The sequence below is a fragment of the Neolamprologus brichardi genome, chromosome 17 (assembly GCF_056152115.1).
Source record: "Neolamprologus brichardi isolate AB-2024 chromosome 17, ASM5615211v1, whole genome shotgun sequence".
Taxonomy (NCBI): domain Eukaryota; kingdom Metazoa; phylum Chordata; class Actinopteri; order Cichliformes; family Cichlidae; genus Neolamprologus; species Neolamprologus brichardi.
In genome coordinates this window covers 34,904,082-34,921,995 of record NC_142120.1, presented here as the reverse complement: position 1 = coordinate 34,921,995, position 17,914 = coordinate 34,904,082, and the positions used below count along the sequence as shown (strand labels likewise).

At 41.1% G+C, this 17,914-nt stretch overlaps 2 protein-coding genes across 2 annotated transcripts in view; one reads left to right on the top strand and one right to left on the bottom strand.

Annotated features, from left to right (window-relative positions):
• Positions 1–1,300: 1,300 nt before the first annotated feature.
• Positions 1,301–11,328, top strand: elk3 (ETS transcription factor ELK3). Its single transcript, XM_006806489.3, has 6 exons — positions 1,301–1,404; positions 1,551–1,760; positions 5,431–5,678; positions 5,772–6,500; positions 7,674–7,796; positions 9,354–11,328. The coding sequence occupies exons 3-6, from the start codon at positions 5,472–5,474 to the stop codon at positions 9,447–9,449; spliced, it is 1,155 nt and encodes a 384-aa protein (XP_006806552.1). The 5' UTR covers positions 1,301–1,404; positions 1,551–1,760; positions 5,431–5,471; the 3' UTR covers positions 9,450–11,328.
• Positions 11,329–11,549: 221 nt separating this feature from the next.
• cdk17 (cyclin dependent kinase 17) overlaps positions 11,550–17,914 on the bottom strand; it is a 47,792-nt gene continuing 41,427 nt past the window's right edge. The window contains exons 12-17 of the mRNA XM_006806488.3: positions 17,124–17,221; positions 16,909–17,014; positions 16,659–16,701; positions 15,401–15,491; positions 15,205–15,282; positions 11,550–14,556 (exon numbers count right to left, since the gene is read on the bottom strand). Of these exons, the coding sequence (XP_006806551.1) occupies positions 14,516–14,556; positions 15,205–15,282; positions 15,401–15,491; positions 16,659–16,701; positions 16,909–17,014; positions 17,124–17,221 (457 nt within the window). The 3' untranslated portion in view covers positions 11,550–14,515. The remainder of the gene's footprint in view (positions 14,557–15,204; positions 15,283–15,400; positions 15,492–16,658; positions 16,702–16,908; positions 17,015–17,123; positions 17,222–17,914) is intronic.

Genomic DNA, 17,914 nt, shown 5'->3' with positions numbered 1-17,914 from the left:
TTTTTTCTAATGTTATCAACTACTTTAAAAGACAGGTATTCAAAAAAGCGCAGCAGTGTGTGCTGCACGTAGTGTAGAATGTTGCTCGATTGCACTGCATGTCACAAGCTAAACAGTCAAATGACATAAGGACGAAACCACACAGTCAAATGAGAGGAAGTGCAACAAGATGACACATGTAAAGTTGCACTCACACAGACTAATCTTTTATTAGGTGAGAAAAGACCTGCACAATAGTTTGCTATTATTTTGCACACAAATGAAGCACAGGTCAAAGCAGAAAAGACAACAAAATGTTTTCTCATGCGTTTGCCTCACACAGTCAGACGGCATCTGAACGTAACTTTATCACAAGAGGAATTTCATAGGAAACCCAGCATTCAAACCTCCACCCAGGCGCATTTACATAACAATTTCAAATTGATCTGTGTTGCGTTATGGAAAGTAACCTGACATGGTGCACAGACAATCCAGCTCCACCAGCTGTTGGGTAAGCATTACCTGTCAGTGTCTGCCCATTACATTGTGTTTTTCCTGTTGGGTTAAATTAGCTTCTGACTGCTTGAGGACTCTAAACTGTCTCACATGCGACCCCTATCGGCATACAGTTGCAATAATAAACGATTACAGAATTATGTCATGAAGGCTGCATGATATAAATGATGCAACAGCTGTTGGCATGGCATTGGAGGCCACCGTGACACACATACACTCACTAAAAAAAATGTTTAATGTAGAATTGAACCATACAGCACTGTCTGACTTAGACACAACAGGTTTCTCAGTGATTAAAAAAAGCAAAATCTGATTAATATTTTATGCTAAATTCTGTCTGTTGACCAGTATGTGACTAGAGTGTGTGAGGTCGTTTGATGTTGCTCTCTGGTGTGGGTTTGGAAATGGAAATTTCAGGGAGAGCAGAGAGTGGGCTGCGCTTATGCTGAGGCGTGGTTCATCTTTGCAGACATAAACGATCTTTCCCTTTCTCTTCCAACAGTCTGCGGTTGACCTCTCCAGATTGAAAGGCACCTTTCAAGGGTTTCAGCTGATGCGTCATCTAACAAAGTCCTCAGCCCCCATAATAAGTATTTAAGTTGACGGTTTTATATTAAATCGTTTAAATATTACATATATATTTATTCATTAAACTTAATAAAGTTTTTGCTTTGTAAGTGTATGCATTGTACCCACCTCCAGAAGGTGATGATTTTTGCATAAGGAAACTAAAGTTTGGACAATAAAGTTACCCAAAGGTCCAGATTTACTTAACATACTGTGTGTGTGTGTGTGTGTGTGTGTGTGTGTGTGTGTGTGTGTGTGTGTGTGTGTGTGTGTAAAAACAGGAACCCCTCCCGGTGAGCAGGAAGAAGGTGACGTCAGTTGTCACTTGGCTCAGCGCTGAGGGTAGTCAGGATTACAATATTTCTGTGTGTGTGTGTGTGTGTGTCTGACACACAGAGAGAGAGTATTCTAAAAGAGGAGGTGTGTTTATGGGAAGTAGAAATTTTGTGTGAACGTGTGCACGCGCCTGTGTGTATGTGTTTACACAGACTGGAATACTGCGCCAGAGGAAGTGCGCCCGTTCTCCGTCTGCGCGTCCCGACTTCCTGCTCTGAGCAGGAGAGAGAAAAGCTGCGGATCCGCTTTCAGACAGCGGGGCAGCAACAGCAGCAGCATGGAGCCCCAACACACCTCGCACACACCGCTTTAAAGACACAAACCCACACATCGCACACGGACAGAGGAGCAGCCACAGCTAGGTAGGTGCCATATTTCCTGCTATGGGCAACTTTCTGAAGTTATGTGTCTGAGCACATTTGGGCGTAATAGAAAGACAGAAACGAGCTCGCGTTAGCTGTTGGTGTATCTGCTGAAGTCCTGTAACGGTCAGACAGTCACTGTCAACTTGAAATCCGACTAAAGTCGCGCGTAAAGTTGTGCGTAACGAGGTAAAGCTGTGCGTAAAAATGTGTTAAAGCTGCGGTTTTAGCACTCTGCTTTGGAATCAAAACTGACCCCGCTGATGGGAGCTACATTTGGGGGTAAAGAAAGGGATTTAAAGAGGTTAGAATGGTGGCTGCTGTGGAAAAAAATCAGCCGTGGCTCCTTTAAAAATCTAGTAGTAGAATTTCTGGTTTGTCTGGACCTCGCAGACTAATTGCCATGCGCTTCCGGATAGAAGCTGGCAGCAGACAACATCTTGAAAATGAGTCACTGGTGCAAAAACAAAGAACCGTTTGAGTTCCAGCAGAAACCCCTGCTCTCTTTCCACAGACATACACTCTCACACACAGACATACTTCCAAAAATAAGAAATACACAGCCTAAAGAAAATGGATAGACTCATATGTGGCTTTTGGTTTGTTTCTGCTGGACTGAAGAGCCCCCAGAAGACACTGGGAGAAAATCCCATGGATAAACATTTGCAGTAGGAGAATTTTTTTTATGTACAGATCTTCCATGACTTGTGAGCTTGCACAAGAAGAGGGAGTTTATGGACAAGCAAATTTTAAGCACTGGAACAGCAGACCAGTGCTCCAGACTGCTTTTATTCTGAAATTCCAAATAAATCAGCAGTTTTTGTGGCTTTGTTCATCTCCTCAACAGACTTGCAGAGTATAGATCAGAAAGTTTGACATCGGGGCATACATGTATACCCCATATAACAGATCTATATAGAAGTATAGACCGTGTGTGTGTGTGTGTGTGTGTGTGTGTGTGTGTGTTCGTTCCCAGTGGGTCTCTGTGACAGGAAGTCCTGGATAGGAAAGGTCTCTCACCGGGAATGACGCCCCTGAAACTGAATGACAGGAAGTCCTCGTTTAGACAGACGGACATCAGTACAGTTCTTCCATCACTTCACACACACACATTCAGGAAATAGGAAGTGAGAACACACTTGGTTGTGTGTGTGTGTTCACGATGATGGGTCATTGTTTGCACGAAATGCACTTTCACCCCCTACCCCCCTTTTGCTGGTTGGTTTCCTTTCAGAAAGACACAAAGGGAAAGGTGTACGTTGTATTTTTAGATTGAATCAGTAGTTGATTATTCCGAATATTAGCGGTTATTTGTTATTTTTCATTTCGCAGTGTGCAGCTCAGGCACTGTAATTTAATATATTTGACAAAGGAGGCAGGGAGCAACAGGCAGACACCCACAGGTAAACATGTCAGTTAAAAACCCAGGCTTGCCTTGGCAGAAGATCACTGACCACATCCTGTTTTATCACCATGGGAACATCCAAAAACCAACCAACCAAATGTATGAACCTCTCTCTCTCGTTCTCTCTGTGTCACACACGTGATACTAGGGCTCATGCACACATGCGAAATAACAAGAAGCACAAAGAGCAGTGTCGGAGTTTGAGGAAATCCCAGAGAGATTTTATTTTTGTTTGTTTTTGAAAATTGTTTTGCATCTTAAAACAAAACTGAAAAATGATCAAAGAGCTCTTTTCAGAAATTGTAACACTAGTGATCCACCCCAACATGTACTGTAACACACACACTTCCACACACACACAAGTAGCGGGAGGAAGTAGCAAAGAACACAAACCAGTACCCACAGACACATGGTTTACATATCTCACACTAATCAACTGAACGAAGCAAAAGTAATCCAAGTAAATACGAACAGAGCTAACAACTGTTGGCTTTCTGATCGTGTAAGATTGACAATAATAGAAGATTTTGGCAAGAAAATGACCTTTAATGCAGCAAATCATTTTTCATACCCCCTGTATAAATCTTCTGGGTGTGTCATTAAAGCATAAATAACCAAATAATGGGCTGATTTTCATTTCAAATGGAAATGCATGGGTGACCGCCAGCTTTTGTGCATCAATATAGAATGGAAATGTTTTATTTTTGTAATGCAAAGCACCGGGTAATAATTCAACATACACTGACAGTTTCCCCAAGTGTGTTATTTTGCTTTTTGAGGAGGACCAACGCAATGGGGGGGATGACGTGTTCCCCTTGAAAGTTACCCGTATGCCTTGATAAACATCCATATTCACAGATGACCGTTGCATGTCTGTTCTAAAAGCTCTTTTATTACTCTGTTATTCAAAGGTTGAGTTATTTGAACATGTGTTAAACATGTTTGAACCAGAAGAAGGATCAGCATACACTTTTGTTTTGATGCCAACAGTCTTTCTCTTCTCCACCCACCAACTACCCTTTTCCTTTCTTTTTATGATGTCCTCTTTCACAATTGAGTCTTGGAAAGATTAAAATCTATAATCTTTTAAGGACACTGGATGACTTGCATGTATTGTGATGTACTTTAAGTATGTTTTTCCACAAAAGTTAACCCGCTGCGTGAAATGCAAATGCGAACTTTGAATGTGATGCTTTGAAGCACAGCAACATTTATCAGTAAAAGGGATCAGCTGACTTGCAAATATTTTTATTTACATTTTACACAGCATCCCATTCTTCAATTAGATTGTTTTTCCAAGTTCAAAGTTCTCATTTATTTAAGTTCACTGGGAATGGTGTATTGTATTTCTCATAAAAGTGAGCTTTAAAGCTGCATTAATCAATATTTTTATGACACCAAATTAACATTATTAATATAAAATTAATATTTGTAATGCACAGAGTGTCACAAATTCTATCAGCCAACTGTGCAGTTTATAAGAAGACCTTTTAATGTCTTTTATATGGCAGCCCTGGAAGTCAAATGCAGTGCAACTTTAGGAAACACCAGCAAATAGAAAAATCCTGCAGTATTTTTTTTTATTGTTTTTTGTTTGTGAGTTTATTTCTTGAGTTGCAGTGCATTTGACCTCTCAGGGCCACCATAGTTTGAGCTCATTGTAGCATGTTGAAGCTAAAGAACTAGATATTTCATTCTAAAGGGACTAAGAGCTAGATGGGCTTTTTTTGTAATCAAATGTTTATTGTCTTTAGACAAACATAAACATGTAATCGGTATTATTAAAAACTACAATAAAGAACCAACTCATCCAGTAAAAAAACATAAAAGAAAAAGGTCCAGAATGAGGCAAGAGAGACAAGAAAGGGGGAGATGAAGATGACAAGACTTGGGCCCAAGTCATATCAGATCTTAAGTTTAACTGTGAATTCATGGAGTAAAAGAACATAGAGTTGTTAGCTATTATAACAGAAGCCGCTGTAAGTTGTAGACTTGTAATGCACCAGCAAGGAGAACACTTCCTGTCAGCATCATAACTTCCAGAGATTCATATGTGACATGATTTTACTCCAACAGTTGACATGTGAATGTTCTGGTACAGATTCAACTATAGAAGAGATGCGCTCTTCCTTACTGCACTCTTTGTGCAGTAAAGAATTTATTGTCACTCTACAGATGTACAAAAAGATACAGAAGCAACCCCTGCAAAGGAATATAGGCCATTCCAGATTGACTGTTTCTCCTGATCTGATTTTTTTACTGCAGATCACCTGTGTCTTTGGTGTCCCCGTTCCCTCCCCATCATCATGGAGAGCTCCATCACACTCTGGCAGTTCTTGCTGCAGCTGCTGCTCGACCAAAGCCACAAACATCTTATCTGCTGGACATCCAATGATGGCGAGTTCAAGCTGCTCAAGTCAGAGGAAGTGGCCAAGCTGTGGGGCCTGCGCAAGAACAAGACCAACATGAACTATGACAAGCTGAGCAGAGCACTGCGCTACTACTATGACAAGGTACACAACTTATATATCCAAGCTACACAACATTGAAGTGGTTTGTCTCCTCAGTTGTAATGAACTGCACGTCTCATCGTGATTCTCCTGCAGAACATCATCAAGAAGGTGATCGGTCAGAAGTTTGTCTACAAGTTTGTGTCGTTCCCTGAGATTCTGAAGATGGACCCTGCATTGGTGGAGTCGGGTCGCAGCAGTGAGGAAAGCGGGGGCACCGCATCAGAACCCGAGGCTGAAGATGAGGATGGGGGTGAGAGGAACCAGTACCTCCACTCCGGCCTGTATTCCTCCTTCAAGATCAGCTCCCTGCACCACTCCTTAGAGCAGCACCGGCCAATCAAGACAGAGCCTAGATCCGATCGTCCGGATGACGGCTCCTCTGTCATCCGATTCATGACCCACCGTGGCCACTCCTCGCTCCCCTCCACCCCACCCCCATCCTCAACCGAGAACTCCCATTCCTCCAGGCCGTCTCCTCAGCTGGCCCGCTCTTCCTCCTCCTCATCCTCCTCCCCTCCGCAAAGCCCCACCCATATGCTAGTGAGAGTGGGAGTCCAGAGCACAGATGCAGATGAATTGGAGCCCAGCGCACAACCTCTAAACCTGTCATCTGGTCAGAGAGACAGGGAGAGGCTACAGAGCAGGACAACACCAGAAAGGAGGGGACTGGCCAATAGTACGCCTCTAAAAGGAAGAAAACCGAAAGGCTTGGAAATCTCCGCCCCTTCACATCTCTTGACAGGAAGTGACCTTGTCTCACTTGCCCTCAACAGCCCAGCTCTGCCATCTGGGTCCCTGACCTCAGCCTTCTTCACAGCACAGGTACAACGTGACACATTACACACTTGTTATACACACATTCATGCTTCCAGAAATGCAGCAGGTAATAGGTGAGGAATGAGGAGATGAGGGTCAGACGAGCGAAAGAAGAGATTTTTGGATGAGGAAAGTCAGACAGGGAGGAGATGGAAAGAGGTGAGCGGAAAGAAAAGGAGGAAGGGAGGGAGGGAGGAGGTTCATAAGTGAAGCCATATGTTCATGCAGCTTCCGATTCACTGGCAACAACACACTGACCAAACCAGGACAGTCTGACTACATTCAGACATTCAGCAAACGCTCTTATCCAGACTGACTAATCATACACTGCTGTGCATACATCACTGATGGAAAATAAAAGTATAGGCTGACCTGTTCACTCATTATTTCAAAAGTTGAGCTGCGTTCATGTGCACACTTATTTAATATTAGTATGTATAACCCACTTTCACCCACGGGAACACATGGGAATTTTAATAAAAAGTCTGGAACTTTTTAAAGACCTTGTTCCCCCCTTTTTCACTTCCTGGATCACAACCAGAATAGAACTGTGAGAAACAAGTTTATGGTGTTTGCTTTTTTTTTTCTTTTTCAAATTTCGTAGGTTGTGGTTGGTAAAGAAGCAAAAATCTATTAAATCGTGCACCACAAACAATCTTAATCTAGTTCAGTGGACCGGACATCAATAAATGGTTTATAACAAGGTTCATAAGACAGCTTTGAGTGGTAAAACAAAAGACATTTGAGGTCCTGGAATTACCAGACAGATCAATGGCAGGCAAACAAGTAAAGGTCATCAGCTAAAAACCATAAGTATACAGCCGTCTGCAGTCTAGCATTGCTAAAAGTGTAACTGTACTGACAGTAGGAACACAAAAGCATTCCTTTACCTTTTACAGACTGTTGAAGAAAAGAAAACCAAACTGCTCTTATATATCTCAGAAAGCCAAGACAGAAAGTAGATGTCATGAATTTTGCATGAGTGGGGCTTCCTGGTCTGCATGGAGACAGTCTGCCAAGTCGGTTTGAGATCACTAGAGGGCACACTTGGCTTTGAGCTCTGGGTGAGACTGAGTGACACGACAGCCTCGCCGCTGATGTGCTGCCAGAATAAACACCATCATCTATTTCTTGGTGTATTTATTCCCTGACATTTCATTTGGGGTTTTGTCTATGTAGACTCCGTCTGGTCTGCTGCTCACTCCCAGCCCTCTGCTCTCCAATATCCAATTCTGGTCCAGCCTCAGTCCAGTGGGACCCCTGAGCCCTGCCCAACTGCAGAGCCACGCGCCCCTCTTCCAGGTAACAGTCATTTATTTTTATTTCCATGCATGTGCACGGGCTGTCTTCAGCAGCTGCAGATATTTGCCAAGCCTCTGTTAAATCTAAAAATATCTTAACTTCAGGAACGGACCACAGGCTCGAGCTATATTGTTAAAAGTTGATTTGATTTTAACTTGATTCAGTTTTGTTTAGCACCAGGTTACAAAACAACTCAAGGTATTGGAAAGCAAACATCAAAATATTAGACAGAAAACCCCGAATGATCCTCTATGAGCAACATTTGGCAACAGTGGGGATAAAGAACCCACCTCCAAGAGGAAGTGGTTGCCAGCAGAACCAAGGAGGGAGAGCTTGTCTGCTGCATTCTTACACTTACATTGATTACATTGGTTTTGTCACTGAACTAGACTCTTTCTACATAGACTACGACGGATGTACTTCCCAGGGGGACTGCATTGGCTAGAAAAACAAGTATTTATCTCTGCAGAAGATATCAAGATAATGATTGTTACAGAATGATGTTCATTTTGTAAATTGTGGTCAAACAGACACAAAGCAGGTTATGACTGTATGGCCACAAAGTGTGAAATTAAATGACACTGCACAATTCCTCAGGTTGCCTCACTCATCATGTTGAGACCTGTTAAAATGCTCAGCTGGAAGCTTCAAGATGGGACTTCTAACCATGATGAACTCATCTTTTATATACAGTCTATGTCTTCACCTAAAACCAACATAGAAAATTTTTGGTAGTTTCTACTTGATGAGGACATGAAAAGATAAACGTCTTCATCTTTAAGTGTAGTGATGCGCCCATAAACTATCTCAGTTTACACAAACTGCTCTTTATAGTCATTTCATATGGCATTGAGACAAGCAGTTGCAGTTGTTTTCTCACATTAATGTGTGTGAGGTGTGTGTGTGTGATTCACTTTATGCCAAGGGTTTCAAAATAAGCTGCAGATGTTTCCGTTTTGGTGTGGACAAGAACTTCCTGTTGTCTAGGGGGAAAAGAGAGTGTTGGTTGATCAGGAGTCAGCTCTCACACACACTACAACAAATAAACTTTTAAACCAAGCATCAAATACACAGTTTTAGTCCTCAGAACAGGATTTGGTCCCAGTGTCGTCCTCACAATGTCTCGAAACCTGAAGCACTTCCTCCAGCAGATTGTTTAGACATTGGCATGAAACAATTTTTACGCTGACTTATACATTAGTCTGTTATATACTTACATAGTAATGTTAGTATATAACAGACTAATGTATGAGTCAGCGTAAAGCCACAAATAAAAGCGACATGCTTTAAAGGTGATTTGATTTTTTTGTGATTTGCTCGTAAAAGCATGCAGAAGAACAAAAAGAAATGACTGAAGAAAAAGTAACAAATGGCTCTAAAACTATTGAGTTTATCTTTCTTCTTCACTTTTAGTGACTGTTAATAGAGTATGTGTTTTTATTTTAATTTATATCCATGGAAAACACTGAAGGGCCCGTTGGGTCAGGAGACTATTTTGTCATTCACACAAACAACACAACAAATACAAAAATCCAGCTTTTTCTTCTCCTTCTGCAGTTCCCCACACTGCTGAACGGACCCATCCCTGTACCTTTGCCCGCCATGGACACCTCCTCTCCTCTGCTGCTGTCCTCCAGCTCCCACAAGTCTTGATGCCAGCCTAAGATAACAGGGAAATGGGCCGGACCACATTAACACCGAACCGGCGCCCATTAAACACAGATGAACCGCCGAGGATTTGGACTCGCTCTGTTACACTTTAAATCCAACACCTGTTGCTTTGTATTGATTATAGAAGAAACAGGAGCTTATCTGAAACTTTGCTCTCTGAGAAGAGCATCTGCATTGGCCCCTTTTTCATGTTTACTTGCTTTAACATGTGTTTGGCGTTTTCATTCCTTCAGGACAGAAATCTTTGAACTTTTTTCAAGCAAAGAATCTGAGTGAAGGCCAGACCTCATCACACTTCATGTCATTTTTTTAAATCAGTCTCATTCCACTTTGTCTAAGCTTCAGTGATGCAGACCAGCTGAAATATAATACTGCTTTCCCCCCCTTGCATTAACTAAACTCAGTATCCACATTCCTAATTAGTGTACACCACAGTGTCAGAGGCTAGTCTTAATAGATTCACACCAGCAGCTTAAAGAAAGCACAGAAATATACTTTCCTATTGAGGGTTAGTGTTACGTGCCAGGATTGTTGGCACACCCGCGTATGTGTGCAGAAAATGAAGCTAGAGCCAGACAGTTAAATGTTTAACTCTGCTTATTCACAAGGTAATAAAATCCAAGTACTAAGTAAGGCAGTACTTTACTGAAAAATGAAAGATTTATCTGTAAATAAACTGACCTGTAACCCAGAAAATCACTGACATAGAAGCTCATCTGGCTCATGATTCATCACAATTCACAAGTTATTTTAATGTGTAAAGTACGCAAAGTAAGTACTTACTTGGCTGAACTGTGTAAACAAGAACTGAAATTCACTAAAAAGTCAAGGACGTTTACAGTCCTATCATGTTAATTGTTAATGAATCCCAATAGATTAAAATCTGACCAGTGTTCTAGGAGGAGTGGCTCTTCTGAAAATTGGACAAGGCATCCATGAAATCTCAAACATAGTCTTGACCTTGAGCACAGTTTGGGTGACGACCCATTAAGTGAATATTGTGTGCAGGTTCGAGTCAGCTCTGACCAACACTCCAGGAGGAGTAGCAATCCTTGTGAATTGTGGACAGATTTGTATTATTGTAGGGTCTCTACCTTACAACATAAAGCACCTTCAGGCAAAATCTTATTAATACCAAGAGAAGAGTCACAGCCTAAACCCTAAAATCACAACTTAAAGCTTCAAAACACTTTTTGTGTGTGTGGATTAAAAACTTAGTGATTTAATCACTAGTAAGCTTTAGTAATGGATTTCGTAACCTTTGAAACAGTCAATGAACTGTTCTAGCTTAATGTTTACTGCACATATATGAAAGGATCAGTCTTTGAATTCACCAAATTTGATCAAAAGGGGACCATAACTCGAGAATTTGACACTACAGGCTACATAGGCCAGTAAAGAAAACTTGCTACAACAGCGAGCAAGTCGTGAATGAGGATGATACAGCTTTTTTTTCCCCCTTTCCTTTCCTGCTAAACCTTCCTTTTAATATACCAAATCTCCAAATGTTCACATTTTTTCGATGTTGCAGGTCTCAGGATTTTTATTTTTTTTATTAAACAATAAAAAAGTCTTTGAGCCGGACATGTGACCACATGACAAGGGACCTTCACTGACTCCTAGCAGAACTCCTGCTAGCCAGAGTGCTACAACGCTGTGGAAGTCATTATTTCCTGTATAATATCTTGTATTTTTTCAAATGCACTGTAATTTTTTTAACCTTCTACCAGCTGTGCCTTTCTCAATATGTAAGATTTATGTAAATGTGTTTAGCTTAAGTTTGACATTCAAAGTCAAAATTGCACAAAGAATTTGTTTTTTTGTTTTAATGGTTTTTTTTTTTGTTTTAGAGAAATGAATAGAAGTGTATTCTCAGTGATTTGCTTGTTTTCTGCATTCTTTAAATAAATGTTACATTTTTTTGAAATAGAATTATTATAGTACTTTTTTTAAAAGTCACAATTAACTATCGGGTAGCGTGGTGGTGCGGTGATTAGCGCTGTAGCAACAAGAAGGTCCTGGGATGGATGAATGGATGGATGGAAAACAAAGAATGACTGCTACACAGAGCTTTTAAGAAACTGTTTAAATTTACTTTCCATGGTTATGAGAAATAAATAGTTCCAGTAAAAAGAGTCACACACCAACTGTTCACCGGCAGCTCAGTGTTTCAGAGAGGTCGAGTTCACAACACAGCAGGCCTTCCATGCATCAGGCTCACATACACACACACGTTCAGACGTGTTCACGGAAAAATACATCAGTCACACATTTTGAATAAGTACAGTTTTACAATGATAAATATTTTAGCTGTTATCGAAATCTCCTTTTGTGCATGTTACTGCTGTTCGTGTACACAAATGTCCTATTGACAGGAACAGTTTGCAGTTCACGGAGAAATAATCCTGCATCTTTCAGTCTGATCAAAGGAAAATGGAAATCAATAACTTCTGAAAAACAAAAACTATTCTAGTGAAGCATCCAAGCATGCAGTATAAGAAAGCTACTTTATTTTAAAGAGACATGTTTTGGGTCGATGTAATACAGGAAATCTACCATTAATATAATGACATTTTCCTGGGAACACAATAATTTATACATTATTCTAAATATAAACTGGTTACAGTATATTTTCTTTACAGTATTTGTGTTGTCACAGTTTTTGTTGAGCTCTTGAACATGATAATGTCCCCCTTATAAGGAAAGCTACCTAAGAGTTATCTACAGGATTATTAAACTGTTAGCTGCAAACTGTGTTAGTTTAGTTTACTCCATTAATGCTTTCATATATTAATTTATCAAGAATTAGTTGTGCCTCGAGCACTTCTATAGCATTTTTCTACCCAATCAGTATCTGAAAGAGAAATCTCTACTGTAGACATTTAAAAAAGAAAAAAAAGAGCGTAAATACAAAACTTTCATTAAGATGTCGACCAAAAGAACTGCAGTAACAGGAAAACCTCCATCAGATCATCTCACACGTGATGTTCAAAGCACCCTAGTATTTAGTTGCACAAGATTAACCACTGCAGTCAGGTCTGTTTTGCTACTGTGAGTGCAGGTGTTCGCTGACGTTTTACGTAATTCTTCTGCGTGTGACTTTTTTGCTGCCACAAAAATGTAATGTTTACTATTAATCCTTTAAGGAAATGGTTTGACATTTCGAGAAACATGCTTGTGTGCCCCAAGTAAGATGACAAAGCTGACAGCACTCTTGGGCTTGCACGCTGAGCTAACACCTGTAAAAAACATTTTGGTTTTTACAGGTGATCATGTTTTTCACTTAAACGGTAAAATAAAGCAGAATGCGTTGATTTGTCAGCTTTGTAGGGGTGGACAAATGTTACAGAGTTAAGCTCGCCATTTCAAACTCTTTTTAGTCTTTTTGCTAACCCAACCAAAGCTAAAGCTTCACATTTAGCATGACATCAATCTTCTCATGTAACCATTTCCAATGAAGATCAGCCAAAGTCTGGACCACGAGTGATTACACCTACACTGGTCCATGGCAAAAAGAAAAGTGCATACACAACTAAAATAAGCCAGGGATGCAAAGCACACCAGTGAACATTTATAAGAGGGTGATTTGAGGAGGTCTTCCCTTTGTTTCAGTAAACATATAATCAAAAGCAAGACTTCTCAACAGGCTTTATCATCTGTAGCATCACTGTTGGTTGCAAACAACATAGCGGGCAAATCTAAAAATTTCAATTTGAAATGTCTTTTTTTTGTACAAATACTGAAAGAGCAGTGGCTGTTCAAAGGCAACCCTCATTGCCTTTGAACAGCCCTCCCCACCCCCACTATCCCACCCCCAGCTCTGAGAACATGCCACACTGACACTGCTGTTTCACAAGGAGAGGTCACAGACACAGAGAACACATCCTAATACTGTTGGGTAAACTTAGCCAAGCGAGGCTCCTGTCCCTGATTCCAAAAGAAAAAACATAAAACAAAATAACAAACTGAAACAGAACAAAAACAAAATACACGCACACACATGAAGTGCAAGTTAAACACAAAGAATTACTGCAGTGACATCTCCGAATGTACACAAAGCAAGAAAGTGTAGTTTGCATTTATCTTAAAAAAAAAACAAAAAACAAAACACACACAAAAGAAAACAAAGAAAACAAAGGAAACAAAGCATTGAAATCCTGGCAGCTCTATGAGAGGTTTTAGGGAAGGCTTGCTGGCTTCCTGTGGGAGTCACATGACTTCCTTTTCAGCTCCAGTATTCCTCTTCTTTCATCTGCTCGCCTCCCCTCCCGTCACACCTCAGTTTTGGTCCCGTTGGTGAGCAACAGTGGTCAAAAAGGAGCAAGGGGTGGATGTTCCCATGTAGACCATGTAGCTCTGCGTGTGCTTCTTTCACCCCCCAGCTGTCAGTCCACTCATAGTCACACTCTCTGACTTTCAGTTTAACCCCAGAGGGCAGCGGGTCTTCTGCAAGTCCATCCTAAATGTTTTTGGAAAAATGACAACCAACACCATCTAGTGTTTCTGGAAATGTTGTAGAGTTCAGTCACGGAAGCTCGAAGAAAAACAAAACATAATCTCCAAATATATATGTATATCGAGATATACATATTTTTAAAAAAGAAGCTTTCGATCTCCAAGGACGACGACAACAAGAACAACAACTTGGGTCACAGCATCGACATCAACATCAGTTGACTCATGAGAAGCCGGAGGATCGTTGTCAGGAGAACAATAGTAACCTTACTGACTGCTCAACTGTGCATGGCATCCCGAGTTCACATTGTGCAAACACACACACGCCTTCGCGCAGACACACACTGTGTTAAATACAGACAGTAGTAGTTTAGCAGCAAAAAAAAGTTCAACCTCACCCATCCCCCCCCCGCCCCCAATAAATAAACAGTCACCAAATAGATTCAACTCAGAGTCACTCGCTCAGATTGAGTGTTTGCGTGCGCGTGTGTGTAGTTAAATGGGTGGTGTGGGTGTCACTCCGAGGGGTGGTGGGCTCATGCAAGAGGCTGCTGGGAGGTGTAGATGAAGTGGGGCGTCTTCTTCATGAAACACTAGAACAGCATGCTTTGCCTCCTGTTGATCTTGCTGTTTCCTAAAAGACAACATGTAAAATACATCACCCATAATGCCTTTGGTTTACGCCATAGACCGCAGGTGTTCCTCATTCAGAACTGCACACTGTGTGTGTGTGTGTGTGTGTGCACGCATGCATTTAGGCAATTCAAGGATGCTAGAACCGTCTTAGTTAACAGATGCCTTTTCATCATAAATAACTGATAGCAATAAAGCATTTTAAAGTTCACATTTAAATTTTAAGGATGGTTGACTCCACAGTGAGGTCACCGAACAGTTTATGAACTACTTTTCTGAAGTCTCGAGGTTGAGATCAATGCTGATGCCTTCTTCGTCTTTTGAAACCAGATTCGAACATGTTTGAGAGAGAGTGGAGCTGATCAGCTTAGCTCTTGCTGCATTTGATCTTCGATATATTATTTAGCTATTTTTGGACAGGACAAAATGTAAGGACAAAGGTGGTTGACTCTTTAGAGCGGCTGTTGGTACAACTGCATGCTGAACAGAGGATGAGTTCTTTAGAATTCATGGACCATAATTAAAATAAATAAATCAGCATCATGTTAATTAAAAAGCACTTGAAAATGTAATCGAGACCATGATTTCATTTCTTCATTAAACGATCTAAAAAAGCCGAGTTGGTTAAACATTTGGATTCTCCACCTACCTGACTCTGGATACGAGGAGTTCCTGTAGCCTGGGTCTCTCTGCAGCTGCACTTCTTTCAATGTGAATATCGATACACCTGAAACACAGGGAGAGGTTCAGTTACTCCGACGAGTAACAGAAAAGATAAAAGAATCGAGAACCAAAGCCTCTGAACGACAGACAGCAGCTTTATTATCAAAGGTGTGTGTGCTCACTCTCAGGCAGTGTGTGGACTCTCATCCCAAGCTGCCTGAAATAGGAATGCTTCATTGCCTCGTCAGCTGAAATTCTCTTCTTGGATTCGTACTGCGGAGACAGAAACAGGAAACGATAAGGATCCTGTGACTTTATCAAAAAACGCATCAGTGCAGCAATCAGGGAATTCACAGAGATATACATTAGAAAAGCGAACAAGAAGAAGTTCGTTACTGTGCCTCCTGCTGTCATCATAAAGGAATTCATTACTAAAATAAATCTAGAGACTAGAATCTAGTGACAGAAACACACAAACGTAAACACATCAGCCTTTTTTCATATCCAGCAGATGAGAAGAGAAATGACAGGTAACAAACATCGGAAGTCAGATATGAACTGGTGATACTGTGGTTCACGGTTGGTGCCTTAAACTAGTTAGATTATTTTTCATTAGTTTAAAGTCCTTTGTTTGCTAGTAGACTTAGACTCTGAAAACTACTACCAGACTAAAAGTCAAACATATACAGGCAAGCTGGTTCTTCCATGCAACCTATGGGAAACCTGCCAGCACCCACAGCAAACATAAAGATGCATTTAATGCAGCACCAAAAAATGCATCAGTGCAGCAATCAGGGAATTCACAGAGATATAGATTAGCACCGTACACCTATTTGCAACAATACCCTGGGACTCTCTGCAACCACTAGTAACCATTCACTAACCCATTGAGCAATACACTTCTTTTCTTCTTTTTTTTTACCTGGCAACTTGTGGTTGCCGGGTGTTGGGGTGGGGTGTCGCTCTGTGTGACTGGGGCTTAAGTTACACCAAACCACTGATGATATTCATGTACATCTCACTATTTTTGGAGTAACTAAATCAGTTTTTAAAAAGCTGGGTGTGAATGGTTTAATACACAGGTGTTGAACTCCAGGCCTCGAGGGCCGGTGTCCTGCAGGTTTTAGATGTGTCCTTGAACCAACACAGCTGATTTAAATGGCTAAATGACCTCCTCAACATGTCTTGAAGTTCTCCAGAGGCTGGTAATGAAATAATCATTTGATTCAGGGTGAGATCTAAAACCTGCAGGACACCGGCCCTCGAGGCCTGGAGTTCGACACCCCTGGTTTAACAGGAGCATTTAACAGAACTCAGTTTTGACCAGCTGTTACTATTTAACCAAAGGCTTGCATAAGACAAAGAAAACTAGGAATATCAGTGCAATATATATACAACTACTTATACAGTATTGTGATTACTGTGACAGTAAAGACTCACTCTGAGGAATGACAGCAGCAGCTCGATGCCTTCACTGTCTAACCTAAAGAAGACAAAAAGAAGAGAACAGTTTGGGCTGATGGGAATCTAGGCGCTCATGGGAGGAAGGAAGTGGACAGACCTCTAAATGTTTTACAGGATTTCCTGCCTGCAGCAGGCATACACACACACACAGACACAAGAATATATATCAATTATATAAATGCAAAGGGGCAGATAAGGAAAAACAGATCCCACGTGCGAGCGGTACCTGGGGGCATGATTGATGATTGGCTGGGGTTTGTATTTGGGGAAGTTGTAGGATTTAAACTCTTCGATAGAAGAGATTCCTGGCCAGTTCTCCTCTTTAGGTGTTCCTGAAGTCACATAGTCACATATAGGTTGCCATGTTCAATTAAGCAGGTAACAACATGTGGTGAAACGTCTGAGTTGTTAAAGAGATCAGATCTTGCAGAAAATGCTCACCCAGTAGCCTGAAGATGAGGTGGAGCTCGTCTTCAACGGTGGAGCCGGGGAACAGAGGCCGACCTGCAGCCATCTCATAGAATATGCATCCAACACCCCTGGAGACACACAAACATGCAATTTCACACAATAAATGAGTGAGTGGGAGGTGGGGTTAACAGTTTTCAAGCTGAGAATAATTTGAATTAAAAATGCTGAAGATTATGCTCATGATGAGGCTAACAGTTTTATATGACACAAAAATGTTATTAAAGTTAAGCACTTCACGCATTCATTTAAACAGACAAAAGAGGAGTATGTGGTGATCATGGAAAACATGACTTTGGCTAACTGTAGGCATACTACTGGTTTGTTAGCCAAGATCTGAGGGTTGCAAAGAAGTAGTGAAACTGTAAGAGTGCAACAAAAACCACAAGCAAAACCTGTACCGTTTCCTTTAAAATCTTTTATTCTAAAGGTGCCCAGGTGTTCATTTCCGATTTCTCTCGCACTTTTCACAGATTTACTGCTGCTTAGCAAGTAGTTGACAAGCGTCTGCAGACGAGTCATCGTTTTCCATACAAAGTATGGGTGACCACAGCGATCTGCTAACGATCAAAGCCTTTGCAGGGGGGTATGTGTTGCAGTAACATGCCTCTTTGGGACCAATTTCACCTAGCAACTACAAGCAATCTCTAGTAACCACCAGCCAACCAGTTGCAGAATACACGTTTTTCCCTAGCAACCAGAGTAATTCATGACCAACTGGTGTCTAGGCCTGTGTAAATGGGACATTAGCTTCATTTCATTCC